We start from the raw sequence: 15,252 nt of genomic DNA on the forward strand, positions 1-15,252 counted from the left end.
CGGGTCCTCGGCCGCAGACCCGGGCCTGTGCCGCTGGAACGCTCCGCAGCCCCGGGGGCCGGCGGTGGGGCCCACCCCGGTCTGGCCCACGAGTGCGGGAGGCTCCCCCGTGCCGGGCAGACCCCGCGGGCAGGGGAAAGGACGGCTTCAGGGGCGGCCGTGCTGGCGACCCAGACGGAGGGAGGGCGGGGTGGCTTCGCAGGGCCCGGCGAGGAGAGCGCCGCTGAGTTCCCTCCGACCCCGGCCTGGCAGGGCACAGGGACGTCAAGGAGGCAGGTGGAGGCGCTGGCCCGTCTCCAGCCCCCAGCGCCCCTGCTCCTGCCGGACCCCTGTGGTCGCCGTCCGCCCCCCACCCCCGCGGTGTCGCTGCCTGTGGCTCGGGAGCCGTCCCAGGCCCCCACCGCCCGCCCGCTGCGACCCACCCCAGGAAGAACAGCAGGAGCGTCAACGACGGTTGTCACCGCTGGGGTGAAGGTTTGGGGAGGGCAGGCGTGGGCCCCCCCGCCCCCCCCCCTGTGGGGGAGGCCTGGCCGGAAGGTGGGAGGACGGGCTCTGGCGGCACAGAAGCCCCGCTGGGCCCTGGTGCTGACGGACGCTCCGGTCCCCTCCCTGCTCCCCGGCTGCCCTTCCCCCTCACAGGCTCCCCGCCCCCCCCAGCCCTCCCGCTGCTCGGACTGGGCTCCCAGCCACAGCTCCCACCTTTAATTCAAACCCTTGCTCACGCCTGAACTGGTTACCATGGCGATGTCCTTGGGACAGGGCGGAGGGTGGGGAGGGCAGCCGCAGGCGGGGGTCCCTCCCAAGACAGTCCCGCTGCAGTCCCGGAGCTGCGGCCAGGGATGCACTGGCGGGGGGCACGTGTGTGGCGGGGCGGGGGTCCTTGGGGCGCCCGCGCCACAGCTTCCCGCCCCACGGCCCCTCCCCTCACCGCCCGCAGTTGCCCTCAGGGGACACGTCCTGCCACGGAGGCCGAGACCCGGGGGGTGGGGGCGTCCGCTCTCCAGAGCCGGTCTCGCGCACCTGCCTGTGAATCGGGGTTCCCTTCCCTGGGAAGTAGTTTCGGGAGCAGCTGCGGGGGCAGCCGAGAGGCCGGGACTGTGAATCTGACTCAGAGGCTGCGATGAGTCCCCGCTTCCGAAACCGGCGATGCCGGCGGGCGCAGGTGGGGAGGGAGGGCCGGCAAATCAGCGCGTTAGACAAGAGACCCGCGGGGAGAGAGCCACACGGGGCCGGGCAGAGGTGCGTGAGCCGCGAGCCCGTCGGCCGCCGGCAGACAGCCTGCGGGCCTCGCGGGGGGTGCTCCTGAAGTCGCCCGCGCGCCCAGCCGAGAGCCACGGCCTCGACAGCCTGGGAGGAGTGAGGGGAGCAGAGGGTGGGGCTGGCGCCTGGGGGGGCTCCTCCCTGGGGGGCTGGCGGCCCCAGAACCGCCCAGGCCGGGTGGGGGTCGTGGCCTGACCCCGTGCGAGCCGCTGGGCCGAACCAGCTCGGGGTCTGAGGCTGCCTGCGTGGGCCGCCCGGAGGGGCCGCCGTAAGGAGCAGGCTCGGCGGCCGTAGCCGAGGCTGAACAGACTCTGAGGGCCACTGAGAACCCCCAGGGAGCCCCACCCGCCCGGGGAGCGGCCGAGTGGACGCATCCCAGGCACCCTGCCCCCGGTGGGAGAGACCGGGCTGGGGGCGGTCGGCCTCGGCCACGGGCGACAGAGCGTGGGCTCAGCTCTGCGAACCGGCACACCCGGCACCGCGCGTTCCGGACAGTGCCGAGCGGGGCTTCTGGTCGGGACGGGACGGAGAGGCCCAGGGCTGTACCTCCCATCACGCAGGAGCCACCGGCCACCGTCACCCCTGCCCGCCAGGGAGGGGGCTCTGGCCTGTTCTAGCCCTGGGTGGCCCTGCCCCAGGGAGCAGGTGGCCTTTGCCTGCCTCGGACCGGTGGTCCGGGATGCTCCTCCCCTCCGGGCACCCAGTTAGGGCCGGCGCAGCAGCCCCTGCTTCCGTCCAACTCTCAGGCAGCCCGGAGCGCATCCTGGTTCGTAGCTCGGAGCTGGCCCATGACGGGGCGTCCAGATGCCAGAGGAACCCAGCGCCTGGCCCTGCCTGGGGGCTTGAGTGGCTGAGGATGAGGAGGGGGTGAGGGCGTCCTGCCCGGAGGGACCTCAGCCTACCTGCCGAAACAGCACAGGAACCGGACCAGGCTCCGGGGCTGGGGGACGGTCCAAGGGAGGCGGCTCGTGGGCCTGGGGGGCCCGGAGGGTCCCCCGAGGGGGGACCGCGGGGTGCCACCAGGACACGTCCCGCCAGGGCCCGGGCCGGCCCTGGGACACGCGGTGGCCGAGGCTGGGAGGGAGCCAGGGCCCCGGCCGCAGGCAGGGGGCCCGGGTGAGAGCCCGCTGCTGGCTGGGTGACCTCCAGCAGGCGGCTGTACCTCCTGTGTGTCCGTCTCCTCGCCTGAATGCAGGGGAGCAAAGACCCCCTCCTAGGGGCGTCGTCGGAGCCCAGAGAGTCCACAGCGGTCCCGGCTTGCTCCCCCGGCCCGAGTGGGGAGGCAGGAGGGGCCTGTCACCCACAGAACACCTGGCCTGGGGGGGTGGGGGGCCCTGCAGGAGCCCTGAGAGATGCCCTGCCCCTTCGGGGCGGAGGTGCCTCCAGCGCCTGCTTCGCTGCCCTGTCCAGGACCCCAAGGCTCCGTCTGGGGCTCGGTCCCGGCAGAGGGGACGGGGCGGCGGTGGGGGGAGACGCGGGCTCAGGGCTGGCCGTGGCCCTGCCTCGCTGCGGAGAGCACCCTCTCCTCTCCCCGCAGGCCCTTCACCCCGGACCGTGGCTCCTCACACAAAGGGGCCCCTCGGCCCCTCCTGCTCGAGGCACCTGCTGCTGGCGGGCGGCGGCCGCCGTGACCGGCCTGGCTCCCAGTGCGCCCACGCCCGCCTCTGGGTTCCGGCCCGTCCTGCAGGAAACCAGCCGGCAGCAGGCGTCTGCTCCCCGGCGCCTGGGCCCGAATCCCCCACGGCCGCAGCCCAGAGGGCTCAGACCCCCAGCCCTCGGGCTCGCGGGCTGCGCGGAGGTGGGGCCGGGAGCCTGCAAGACTCGGCTTGGTGGGGGGCAGGGGCGCTGGGCTCCCTCCCTCTCCCCAGAAGGGCGGCCGCGGGCCGGGCTCCCCAGGACGCTCCCGCTCCCCATCCGGTCCGCCGGAGACGGGCAGGAGGGGCGGGCTGTGTCCTGAAGGCTCGCCAGACGGGTGAGGGGCGACCTGCAATTTCCAAGCGGCAGAGCCAGGCGGAGGCGGTGGAGTTAACTGGACCTGCGCAGGGCCCTTGTCCCGACTCCCAGAGTCCCCCACCTCCGCCGTCCCAGCAGTGGCCGCACCCCCCCCCCCCCCCCCCCCCCCCGGCTCTGACACGTCCCCAGTCCCAGGGGACGAGGGAAACTTCACCCCACCACGCGGCCGAGCGCAGCCTCCTCCCCTCCCTCCCGGCCCCTCCCGCTCGCCCTCCTCCCTCCGGCGGGAGGCGGGCAGGTCCGGGCGGGGCCGCTGCTGAGCCCACAGCCCGGCTCTCAGCCCTGCGGGAGCAGCCGCCGAGCCAGACCCGGTGGACGGAGCGGCCGGCGCAGCCCAGGGGGCATGAAGTTGGGCGCTCGCGGGCCTCGGCGTGGGGGCGCGGCGGAGCCGGGAGCCGCTGACGTCTAGAGCCCGCTCGGTGCGCCATGGAGCTGGGGGGCCCGGGGTCCCCGCCGCCGCCGCTGCTGCCGCTGCTGCTGCTCCTGGGGGGCGGCCTCCTGCCCGGTAAGTTTCGGGGAGCTGGACGGCCCCCTTTCGCCCGTTTTGGGGCGGCCAGAGTCCGAGGAGGGGAGGTTCCTGGGTGCGGTCCCAGGCCCTGGGTGCGCGGTGGGGCCGCGGGGGGCGATTCCCCCACCGAGACGCAAAGGCTGCCCTGCCGACGCCCTGAGCAGGGCCCGGAGTGGGGAGTTCATCCGCCCGGGTGTGCGGAGAGGGGTTTGGGGGGCGTGGGGGGGCTGCTGTGTCCGCAGCCGGACCGAAGCTCCACCGCGGGTGGGGAGAGGCGTCCACCTCAGCCACCGCCATCTGGCCAAGCCGACCGCAGACCCCGCGCCCGCGTCTGCCCAGTTTTCAGGGTCCGGGGGTCGATCGGCCATCTGTGTGCAGCCCCTGCCTCCTGCCACCAGACGCCGTACACGGCGCAGCCCACAGGGGCCGGGAAGTCCCCGCCCCACCTCCCCGCCCCGGGCAGCCACGGAGCTCCTCTGGGGGAGCCGAGGGGGGTGGAGCCCCGGCCTCCCACTGGCTGGTGGCTGCTGCCCGCCGTCCTGGCTAATGGGACCTGGGGACAGGGTCTGGGCTGGGGGCTGGGGGCTGGGAGAGCAGGTCTGGGCCCGGACCCTCTGCAGGGCCTCCCCGCCCCCTCCCCACACCCCTGGCGATGCCGGTGCTGGGGCTGCAGACTGGGCCCGACGAGAGGGGCCCTTCGCAGGCCCTCTCCGTGGGGGGGCTCCCTCCAGCCTCCCAGGGGCGCAGCCCGCAGCCCAGCCGGGAGCTCGGGGCGCTGGGTCAGCACCCACAGTGCCCCTCGGGTGTCTGGGCCAGACTCGGGGTGCGGGCAGGCGCTGGGAGCAGGCTCTGGGTGGCTGGACCCTTGCGTCCCTTCTGTCCGCTGCCTGGGCCTGCCCCCCGCTGCCCTCTGCCCCCCCTGTCCCCCCGGCCTGCGGGTACCCCACCTTGTGCTCTGTGGCGAGGTTCCCGGGATGGTGCTGGTGGCTGGAGACACAGCCTCCGGGGCGGGCTCTTCCGGGTCAGCGCTGTGGGGACCCTGTCCCCTTCCGTGGTGGGACGCCCGCGTGTGGAGGGTGGGAGGGGGCTGGAAGGGCTTCCCTGAGGCTGTGAGGGTCACACCTGGTAGAACTGGGCGGGCGGGGCGTAGGGCAGCCCGGGCAGAGGCCCTGGGCTGGGAGGCTCGCGTGAAGGACACTCGGAGGCCGGGGCGGTGGAAGGGTGCAGGGCTGCCGAGTGCGGCCCGGCGTGCGTCCCGGGAATGGGGCTCCTGAGCCGCCCGCCGCCCGCCCGTCCCCAGCGAGCAGCCACGTGGAGACGCGGGTCCACGCGGAGGAGCGGCTGCTGAAGAAACTCTTCTCCGGCTACAACAAGTGGTCGCGGCCCGTGGCCAACACCTCGGACGTGGTCCTCGTCCACTTCGGCCTGTCCATCGCGCAGCTCATTGACGTGGTAGGTGCGGCGGCGGCGGGGTGGGCGCACCTTGCCTGTCGCCCGGAGAACGGGCGGTGGCCCCGGGGCGGCGGAGCCCACGCAGGCGGCCAGGCTGCCGACCGGACCGCCCAGACCCGCCGTGCGCCTGCCCCAGGCCGCGCGCCTCACTCCCCCGCACGGAGAAACCCAAGTGCCAGGTCCCGGTGTCCAGCTGTGGTCAGGACTCTCAGCCTCAGGAGCCGAACTGCCCCGGGGGGTGGGCAGGGGCCCGGGTCAGGCTGTGGGCGGCAGGGCCGCCCGCCCGGCCCTGCCTCCTGGCCGCTCCGCCCGGCCCTGCCTCCTGGCCGCTCCGCCCGTCTTCCCCGGCAGGGCCTGTCCACCCGCCGCAGGCTGTGCAGGCCGAGCGTCTGCTTGTGTGTGAGTCCACCGGCCGGGAGCCCCAGGCAGCCCGGCGCCTCCCGGGCCCTGGGCACTGTCCTCGCAGGAACGGGGCTGGGCGCCCAGGGGCAGAGGCCCGGCCAGCGCGGCCCCTTGGAGCTCCCTGAGCCGCAGGGCGGGGGCCGGGCACAGCAGGGGCAGCCTGTCCACTTGGCGGGAACGGCGGGAGGGGCGGCCGCACGTTCCTGGTTCTGATTAGGTCACAACACTCCTCAGCACCCTTTCCTGGGGGGCCCCCCGGGTCAGCTGAGTGGCCTGTCCCAGACGGACCCGCAGGAGAGCAGGACCACGGGCAACGCCTGAGGGTCAGGGGACGTGGCCTCTTCTCCCCGAACTGGAGCAAGAGGGGAAGCCCCGAGGCTGCACCCCGGCCGGAGTCTGGGGGCAAGCGGCCCGTGCAGCCCAGGGGGCTTGGCGGCCGCAGCAGGGGCAGGGGGCTGCCCCCTTCCCCCCAACGCCCGTCCGCAGCTGGGGAGCCCCGGGCCGTGGCCGCCCGCGTGGGTGGCCAGACCTTGACCCCGTTTTCATTCTGGAAAGTTCACGGCGGCCTCGTCCTAAGTCTGCCCTGGGCTCGGCGGCCTCCAGAGACGAGGGGCTCACTGCCCGCGCCCCCCCCGCCCGCCCGCTGGCGGGGAGTCTGTCTCGCGGGTCAGGACACGCGGGGCCGAGGCCGCAGGCCCGTCCGGGGGGGTCGCCACCCTGCCTTTGTCTGTGTCGCAGGACGAGAAGAATCAGATGATGACGACGAACGTGTGGGTGAAGCAGGTGAGGGGAGGGGAGCCCCCGCCCCGCGCCTGCCGCCCGGCCCGAGCCCCGCCCCCGCTGCTCAGCGGCTGCTCTCTGTGCCCGCCCCGCCCAGGAGTGGAATGACTACAAGCTGCGCTGGGACCCCCGCGACTACGAGAACGTGACCTCCATCCGAATCCCCTCGGAACTCATCTGGCGGCCAGACATCGTCCTCTACAACAAGTGAGCCCGCGGGGGCGGGGCGGGGGCGGGGGCGGGGGCTCTTAGCGGGCGGGGGCGGGGCGGGGGCGGGGGCGGGGCCGGGGCACCGACCGGCGTGGCCTCACCCAGAGCAGCAGGCGACCGAGGGGCCTGGGCGCCGTGGGGGCACTTGGGGCTCCATGGCCGCCAGGCCAGCCCCGGGGACCTCGGGGCGCCACCTCGAGGCTCAGCCTTGGCCTGTCTCCAGGGGCGGCAGGGAACAGGGGCCGGACGCCCCCGGGGCTGCTCCCCTTTAGGCTGGAGGCATTTTCAGAGTCTGTCCCTGGCCACATGCGGAAGCCCCAGAGGGCTTGTCCCGTTCCAGCTCACGGCCCCCGCCCGCCCCCACCTTTTCGCCTGGGCTCTGGGCGCCCCCCCGGCACCCTCGCGGGGGGATCCCGGCGCCCCGGGCAGCCCGACACCCTCCCATGTCCCCGCGTCCCTGCAGTGTCATTGTGGGATGTCCCGCCTGTGACTCCCTGCCTCAGGCCGGGCCGCGGTGCTTAGAGACCAGCACTTAGCGCCCTGGGTCCCGCCACGTGGCCCGGCCACGCGTGTGCGGCCCCGCCTCCCAGCCGCCTGCACACGGCCCCTCCCAGGACCCCGGGCGCTGGGTCTGACCCACAAAACGCTGCTATTTGATTAAGACCGACTGGGCTGCTCTCCCGACTTAATTGACTCCGGTAATGGCCCCGGGAAAAGCGGCCACACGTGCGGAGCTCGGAGAGGCTGTTGGGATGCGCTGCCTTCAGCGAGGTCGGCTCGGGCAGCGGGGCGGCGGGGCGGGGCCGGCTCTCTGCTCTCTCTCTGCTCTCTGCGAGCCTCCGTCTGGCCCACAGGCCCCGAGTCCCCCAGCCACCCCGCCTTCCTGGGGCCCCAGCTCAGCTCCCGAAGCCTGGACAGGGGCCTGGGTCCCGGGACACACATCAGTCCTGTTCCTGGGGAGCTAGACATTCCCTGAGAGGACCGTAGCTCCCCGAGCTCTGGGGCCTGTGCCGCCCCCAGCCTGCAGCCCGGGAGAGCTACCCCCGAAATCCGCCACGCTCTCCTCTCTGCCCGTGCCCCTGGGAGGTAGCGGGGTGGACGCCGGCCTCTCTGTGGGGCTGTGGTCGGCGCCAAGGCTCTCTCGGGACAGGGCCCGGGGGTGCGGGTGGCGGGAGGGGCTGAGCTGGCGGCCAACGGAGGCTCCAGCTGGGCCTGAGCCGTTTCCGGGGGCAGCGGGGGCTGCTGGCCGGGGGCAGGCACTTGGCCGTGGCCGAGCAGTCGGCCTGCACTGCTGGGCGGCGCGGGGGGGCGGGACCTGTGCCCAGCTTCTCCGATGGCTTTGGGGCTCCCTGTGTTTGACGGTCATGCACGCGAGGCCATGCTGCCTGCTTGAGGCTTTTCTATGTTGTCCCTTTGGGGCCGAGGGTGTCCCGTGACCAGTCACGGGGCATCTCGGGGCCCGGACCAGCCAGACGGGCTTCCCTGCTCCCTCTGCCCCGCCCCGGAGCCCCGGCCCACGCAGAAGGCGCCCGGAACCAGACGGCTGAACCCCGGGCCTGCTGGGGGCGGGGGGCAGGCCCGGAGGCTGCGGCTGGCGCTTGCCTGGCCCAGGCAGAGGACCCCGCCCCGGGAGAGGGCCCAGGCCTCTGCGGGGGCGCAGCCTCACGCGAGGAAGCTGCTTCTGCCGGCTGCCCGCTCACCCCTCTCTCCCTCCCCAGCGCGGACGGGGACTTCGCCATCACCCACCTGACCAAGGCCCACCTCTTCCACGACGGGCGGGTGCGGTGGACGCCGCCCGCCATCTACAAGAGCTCCTGCAGCATCGACGTCACCTTCTTCCCCTTCGACCAGCAGAACTGCACCATGAAGTTCGGGTCCTGGACGTACGACAAGGCCAAGATCGACCTGGTGAGCCTGCACAGCCACGTGGACCAGCTGGACTTCTGGGAGAGCGGCGAGTGGGTCATCGTGGACGCCGTGGGCACCTACAACACGCGGAAGTACGAGTGCTGCGCGGAGGTGTACCCCGACATCACCTACGCCTTCGTCATCCGGCGCCTGCCGCTCTTCTACACCGTCAACCTCATCCTGCCCTGCCTGCTCATCTCCTGCCTGACGGTGCTGGTCTTCTACCTGCCCTCCGAGTGCGGCGAGAAGGTCACGCTCTGCATCTCCGTGCTGCTCTCCCTGACGGTCTTCCTGCTGCTCATCACCGAGATCATCCCCTCCACCTCGCTGGTGGTGCCGCTCATCGGCGAGTACCTGCTCTTCACCATGGTCTTCGTCACGCTCTCCATCGCCGTCACGGTCTTCGTGCTCGGCGTGCACCACCGCTCCCCGCGCACGCACTCCATGCCCGCCTGGGTGCGCCGCGTCTTCCTGGACCTCGCGCCGCGCCTGCTGCTCCTGCGGCGGCCGGCCGTGCTCAAGGACAGCGGCCGGCGGCTCATCGCGTCCGTGCACGGGATGCCCGGCGCCCCGCGCTGCTGGCCCGGGCCCGAGGGGGCGGCCGACCCCACGAGCGGGGTCCCAGGCCGGGGCCCCTCGCCCGCCTCGTCCATCTGCGGCCCCCTGGACGAGCCGGGCGAGCCCCAGCCGGCCTGCACGTCGCCCCCGGGCCAGGCGTCCACTCTGCCGCCGGCACAGCCCGGGAACGCCAGTCCCTGCCCCTCGCCCGGCCCCTGCCCTCAGCCCGGCCCCTGCCGCCCGCCAGCCAGCACGCGGGCCCTGGGACTGGCCAAAGCTCGGTCCCTGAGCGTCCAGCACATGTCCAGCCCCAGCCAGGCCGCGGAGGGCGGCGTCCGGTGCCGGTCTCGGAGCATCCAGTACTGCGTTCCCTCGGACGAGGCCGCCTCCCCGGCAAACGGCCCCGCCACCGGCACCCCCCACGCCCTGAAGGCCCCCTGGGCCGAGCTCCCGCACCCAGACCAGGCCTCTCCCTGCAGATGCAGGTGCAAGGAGCCGCCCACGGGGTCCCCGAAGGCCGCGCTCAGAGCCCGCAGCACCAGGGCACCACCGCGGCCCCCGGCTCTGTCGCCTGCCCTGACGCGGGCCGTCGAGAGCGTCCAGTACATTGCGAACCACCTGAAGGCGGAAGACACGGACTTCTCGGTGAGTCCCTGCCCCGGGCCGCGTCCCAGGCGCCCCGGCCCCCGAGGGACGAGCAGGTGCTCTGAAGGCGGGCGTCTGGGAGCGCCCCCTCCCTGGCCTGCTCCCTCTTCCCTGAGCTCCCCGACAGGCCGGGTCCCCGGGGGGCAGCCGGGGCGGGTGGCCCACAGTGGCGATGGGGGCCGATCGTGGGGACACCCCTTGGGCTTCGAGAGCCTGCGGCGGCGGGAGGCGCCGCCCGCCCCCTCTGTGCTGGTAGCTCTGGCCGCCGGCCGGCCGGCCCGCCCTTCATCGGCCTGGCGCGCGGCCTGGTTCTGGTTCCTGAGCGTCGCCTGCTCTGAGGAACGAGCTGACTTCACAAATGGCCCGATAACCAGGCGGCGTTGGTCCGCGCTGGCGTTTCATCCTCGGGGCGGCGGGGGCCGCGGCACCACACGCAGGGGGATGAAAGGCGGCGGGAACAGCGCGGCCTCTGGCCGCAGCGGGGCCTCAGGCGCACGTTTTATTTTTAAGTTGCCCTGTTTGTGCTCAGGCTCCCTGTGAATAAGCAGGCTGTTTAGGTTTGGTTCAAACCCATCCGGACGCCCGATTACTTTAAAACCCCAGTAGAAAACGGCAACGGAGAATCCGCTTCCCCCCCGGCGCTCCCAAACCAGGACGGCCGAGCCCGGCCCGGCGGGGCCTGGCCCTCCCACGCGTGCCCGGCCGGCTGCTGGGGCTGCTTCCTTCCCACTCACAGCTCCCAGGGCTGAGCCTGCCCCTTACGTGTGCCCTGCACCTTCGAGGGGCTCAAGGGACAGAGCTGAGCCACCCCACGGATCCCGGAGGGGCCTCGGGACCCCGGGCACCTGGCGGGGAAGGTTTTGGGCCCTCGGCTGCCAGCCTCTGACGCCGTCCCCCGGGGGCTCCTGGGGGCTCCTGTTAGGAGTCAGGCCTGTTATGCAGGGTGCTCTGGGCCCTTCCCCTGCGCGGCTGGGGGCGTGGGCCCGCCTGCTCCGTCTGGGAAGTGGGGGTCCCTCGACGGTGTGCGCGGCGCCCCCGCAGCGGTGGCACCCGGGAGCAGATGCCACCGTGACGCGGCCTGTGTCCCAGGTGAAGGAGGACTGGAAGTACGTGGCCATGGTGATCGACCGCATCTTCCTCTGGGTGTTCGTCCTCGTCTGCCTGCTGGGAACCCTGGGCCTCTTCCTGCCACCCTGGCTGGCTGGCATGATCTAGGGGCCCCACTGTGGCCTGCCCTGCCTCCCGGGGGGCCCTGCATGGCACAGCCTCGGGCCCGCCCGACTGTCCCCCCACCTTCTGTCTGCCGCCCCCCGGGGAGCCCGCGCTCAGGCGCTGGGACCTGCCCGGGCGGGGGTGGCGTCGCTGCCTGAGTCTCATTAAAGTTTACCCAGAGCTCGACGTCGGCTCCCTGTACATGCGTCTGACCTCTGTCTCCGCAAGGTCGCAGCAGCCTGGGGCCTTGCGCTAAGCACCCCTTCTCCCCGGGGATCTCCCATGTCGGGGGGCCACCCGGCCCACAGGGGCAGGTTGGCTCGTGCGCAGCCCCCGTTGGCCAGCGGGGGCCTACCCAGAGGCTTTGTTTTGGTAAATTAGTGAAAGCCCAAGTTTTGTTCCAAAGGGGCCTTGGGGAGCGGAGCTGTTAGACCTGGTCCTGCTTGGAGGAGGTGGGGGTCCAGTCTCCCACGGGGGAGGGCCCTCAGGCTCGGGGAGTCCGGGTGTTTTCCTTTCGGGGGTCCTGGGGGGTCTTGGGCAAGCCCTTCGACTGCAGGTCCCTGTGGGCACTGGGATTGTGTGAGGGACCCACAGCAGAGCCCAGAGCCCAGGCTCCGGGTCCCTGTCCTGGTTTTCCCCCCGACTCCTCCCTGTGGGCTCCCCCTCTGTGCACCGCCTCCCCCCAGGGACCCCCCGGGCACACCCAGGAGCTGGGGCTCCCCTGGAGTGCCGGTAGCCGCAATGAGGCCGGGGACCCTGAGGACGGCTCACCGAGGGCCGATCGGGACCCTCACGTGTGGCACCGGGAAAGGGGCGCCTCCTAAGGGGATGGAGGGGCCCCGCCCCAGGCCTCCCGCCCTTGGCCGCACCCGCTGGGGGCCGGCTCTGCCCAAGGACCACCGTCACCCGTGACACAGGGGCCGTCGGCCCAGCAGCGGGGGCCCGAGTGACGGCCCTGGGAGCCCGGTCGCCCCCGAGGCCGCGCTGGGTGGCGCCCGCTGTGGGCCCTGCGACCCGGGAAGCCATCGCCCGGGGCTGGCGTGGGGGTGGCGCGTGCTGCCCCCCTTCCTGGCTCTCTGGAACCTTCCGTCAAGGACAGCGCGTCCCCCCAGGAGTGACACTGGTGGAGGACAGAGGTGGGAGGGCGGCGGGAGGAGGGACCTGTCCCTGCTGCCCACGGTCCAAGCCCCCTCTGCAGACCGCGGCGTCAGGGCGGCCACGGGCTGGGGTCACGAGGTGCTTGGAGGAGCTGAGGGGACAGTTTGGGGGGGCTGCAGCTGAGCTCCCCCAGCACCCAGGTTGCCGGGCTGCCGCGGGGTTGGCTTGCAGGTCTCAGCCGGACAGCGGGGCCGTGCGGGAAACAGGAGCCACACCCCCACCCGGGCATCGTGACGCGGGGGTCCCCCTGCCGCAAGCGGGAGGCAGAGACCCCGGGACCTGATCTAAGCCCCGGGCACCCTCTCCTGCCTGGCCCCGGGCCGCAGGGACCCCGTCTGCCCAGCCCTGCTCTGCACCTGTGGCCTCGGGGCCTCATTCCAGGACGCGGGGCAGCTCGGCCCGGACAAGCAAGGCTGCGGGGCAGGGACCACAGGCCCCGGGAGGGGAGCAGGGCCACAGATTTCCTGCGGAAGCCCCTCAGGCCTCCTTACGTAAGCGGATTCGGCCGCCAGATGCTCCGGCGCCTGCCAGGAGCAGCCCTGGCGCCGGGCCTGGCCGCAGATGCGCTTTCCTGGGCCGGCAGGGAGGCCTCGCCTGCAGCTGCTGGGACGGAAAAACGTCAGGAAACCCACAGAAACACCAAAGTGCCCGTATTCCCACCGCAGCGGACGGAGCCCGGGTGCTGTGTGCCTCTCCCGTGTGTGTGGTGGGGGAGGGGTTCTCGGATGTGAATGTTACATACAACACGCGTGATCTTAAGCCCCCACAGGAGTGAGTTTTACTAAATTTGACACCAACGACCCACCCGCTGGGCACAGTCGGCTCCAGGCTCCCAGGCAGGCCTCTGTGCCCGCGGCCGCGGCTCCGGCTCCCTCGGAGCCTCTGTTGACGGCCCCCGCACGGGGGCGGGGGCCCCTCCGCCGCCCCCACACCGGCGGGCCTGAGACTCGCTGCTGCGCCGTCCGGCCCGCGAGCGTGGGGTCCGTGACGAGCTGTGAGCGGCTCCTCGCCGGGATCACCGCAGCTCGGCCACTCCTCCGCCCCCAGCCTGACCTCGTGCCCCGCGGCCGAGGATGCGCCGCAAGGTCTTCCCGGGCGCATGTCCTCGTTCTGCGCACTGACCAGTTTCAGTTGTTTTGCCATCTCGGGGGCCTTCCAGGTCCGGGGAGACGGTGCAGCCACCGGGGTGGTGGACGTCGTGGGCGGACGGACAGCCTGCGCCCCCCCCCCACCCCCTTGTCCCACATGCGCACCCCAGGGCAGCGTTCCCCGTCCTCAGTCACCCAGGGCTGGGGGAGGAGGGACAGCCGGGGCCCCAGGGCTGGGGTTGTCCTAACGAGTCGCTCCTGAGCTGGGGGCCCAGCCCCGCCTGGCCCGCCCCCCACCCCCCACGGCGAGGAGCACCCCCTTCTCTCCGGAAATCAAGTAATAGGTTTGTTTTTTAAATACGTGCTTTTTCTAGAGCATTAAGAAAATTATTTATTTTCAGAGAGGGGAAGGGAGAGAAACACCCCGTGCGGTTGCCTCTCGCGCACCCCCTGCTGGGGACCTGGCCAGAGACCCCGGCCTGCGTGCGCCCTGACTGGGGCTCGAACCCGCGACCCTTTGGTCCGCAGGCCGCGCTCCGTCCACGGGGCCGCACCGCCGGGGCCCTCCTGGTGTGTCTGCTGTGCCGTGTTTCCAGGCGGCGTCCCCTCGCGCCCCGACGTGGCTCACCCCGCCCCGCCCCCACCCCGCCCAGAGACACCGCGGTCTCCGGTTACTGGGCCCCAGAGCGTGCCCCTCTCTGTCCCGCTCAGCTCTGCTCTCAGGCGCCCCGCTGCCTCCAGGCCTGACAGGAGTGCTGTGTGCGTGCGGGGTGCGTGCGTGTGCGTGCGTGTGCGTGCGCGTGCACGGCGGCAGGGCACAGGTGTGTGCGTGGACGTGCGCCGGCAGCCCGCAGCACGGTGCCGCGGCCAGGGGCCGGCAGCAGGCCCGTCCTTCCCCGCTCAGGCCCCGGACGAGGCCGCCGCTGCGCGGGGCGTGCGCCGAGACCCGCGGCGCCTCCGCCTCCTCCAGTGAAGACACAGCAGCGACGGCTGCACTTGCTGGCCTCCTTGGTCAGAGCCCCCGCGGGCTCTGCGCCTCCCGGCCGTGCTTCTCAGGCAGCGTCCGGGCGGTGGCCTCCGCCCGCACCCCCGCGGGGCCGCGGCTCTCCCCTCTCGCCGCTGCGAGGAGCTGGACTCAGCGCTGGGACCAGTCCGCTCACCTTCGCCCCCAGGGAGCCTGCCCGTGGCTTCCACTCACCCCGGGGATGGTGGTGCCCGCGCGTCCGCCCGGGGGCCCCAGACTCACGGGCCCACCGGCGCCCCTTCGCCGCCTGCCCCCCAGGCCAGGGCCTGTTCCTGGGGCCCTGCCACCCCACCCAGGGGCTCAGCCACCTCCCTCTCAGGGGCCCACAGGCGAGGTCCCACCTGCCTGGCCCCCCCCAGTCTCATCTCAGGGGGTCACGTCAGTTCCCCGCCCAGAAGCCCTGGGGCTTCCGGTCGCTCCTAAGACAGAACCCAGACCTGCCCACAGCGCCGTCCGAAGCCCAGCGCTGACCCCCATTCCCCACCGTGCGCTCGGCCTTCCTGCGCTTGGGGCCTGCCCAGCTGGGCCCAGCCTCAGGCCTCCCGGGGCTGTGTCCCCGGCGCCTCCGCCCACCCGCCCCCCGTTTCTGCCCCGCTCCCCGGTCTCCGTGGAGCCCTTGTTGGCTTCCCGCCCCCGCCCCCCACCCCCCCATTTTTCCTGGTGTTCAGGAGACTTCTGGACTGGCTGGAAGGCCCCACAGCCGGCGAGGTTTCCCGGGGTGGCCGGGGGGGACGCTGAGGCTGCCCAGGCTCCAGCCTCGGGGATGGGCTGGGCACTGTTCTCAAAGCCCCCCCAGGTGACTCAGTGCGTGGCTTCGGCTGAGGGCCGGCAGGGGGACTGAGCTGTGGGGGCTGCGGTGGCCTTGACGGAGGGGTGAGCCCCAAGGCAGCAGGGAGGCTGTGGGATTGGAGGGGGCCCTTGGGTGGCTCCTCTCCGAGGCGCAGGGAATCTGGCCGGCCTGGCAGGGGACACCACGCGCCCGCCCCCGCACCCCCACCCCCAGAAGGAGCAGCCGCGGCCCTTGCCGAGCTCGG

The 15,252-nt window shown here is 73.0% G+C and overlaps 1 protein-coding gene across 1 annotated transcript; it reads left to right on the forward strand.

The window, feature by feature from the left end:
- The first annotated feature begins 3,699 nt into the window (after positions 1 to 3,699).
- CHRNA4 (cholinergic receptor nicotinic alpha 4 subunit) lies at positions 3,700 to 10,951 on the forward strand. The gene is made up of 6 exons (XM_054577534.1): positions 3,700 to 3,778; positions 5,082 to 5,233; positions 6,374 to 6,418; positions 6,513 to 6,622; positions 8,344 to 9,736; positions 10,826 to 10,951. The coding sequence occupies exons 1-6, from the start codon at positions 3,700 to 3,702 to the stop codon at positions 10,949 to 10,951; spliced, it is 1,905 nt and encodes a 634-aa protein (XP_054433509.1).
- The last annotated feature ends 4,301 nt before the right edge of the window (positions 10,952 to 15,252 follow it).

This window comes from Pteronotus mesoamericanus, unplaced genomic scaffold, assembly GCF_021234165.1.
Source record: "Pteronotus mesoamericanus isolate MK-2021 breed Mesoamerican mustached bat unplaced genomic scaffold, CSHL_Meso_final contig_436, whole genome shotgun sequence".
In the NCBI taxonomy this organism is placed as follows: Eukaryota; Metazoa; Chordata; class Mammalia; order Chiroptera; family Mormoopidae; genus Pteronotus; species Pteronotus mesoamericanus.

Bases quoted from the DNA above. Each gene is read 5' to 3' on its own strand.
- CHRNA4 (XM_054577534.1), top strand. From the start codon at position 3,700: ATGGAGCTGGGGGGCCCGGGGTCCCCGCCGCCGCCGCTGCTGCCGCTG. The intron at 6,419-6,512 runs GTGAGGGGAGGG...CGCCCCGCCCAG, and splicing joins CGAACGTGTGGGTGAAGCAG to GAGTGGAATGACTACAAGCT. The intron at 9,737-10,825 runs GTGAGTCCCTGC...CCTGTGTCCCAG, and splicing joins CGGAAGACACGGACTTCTCG to GTGAAGGAGGACTGGAAGTA.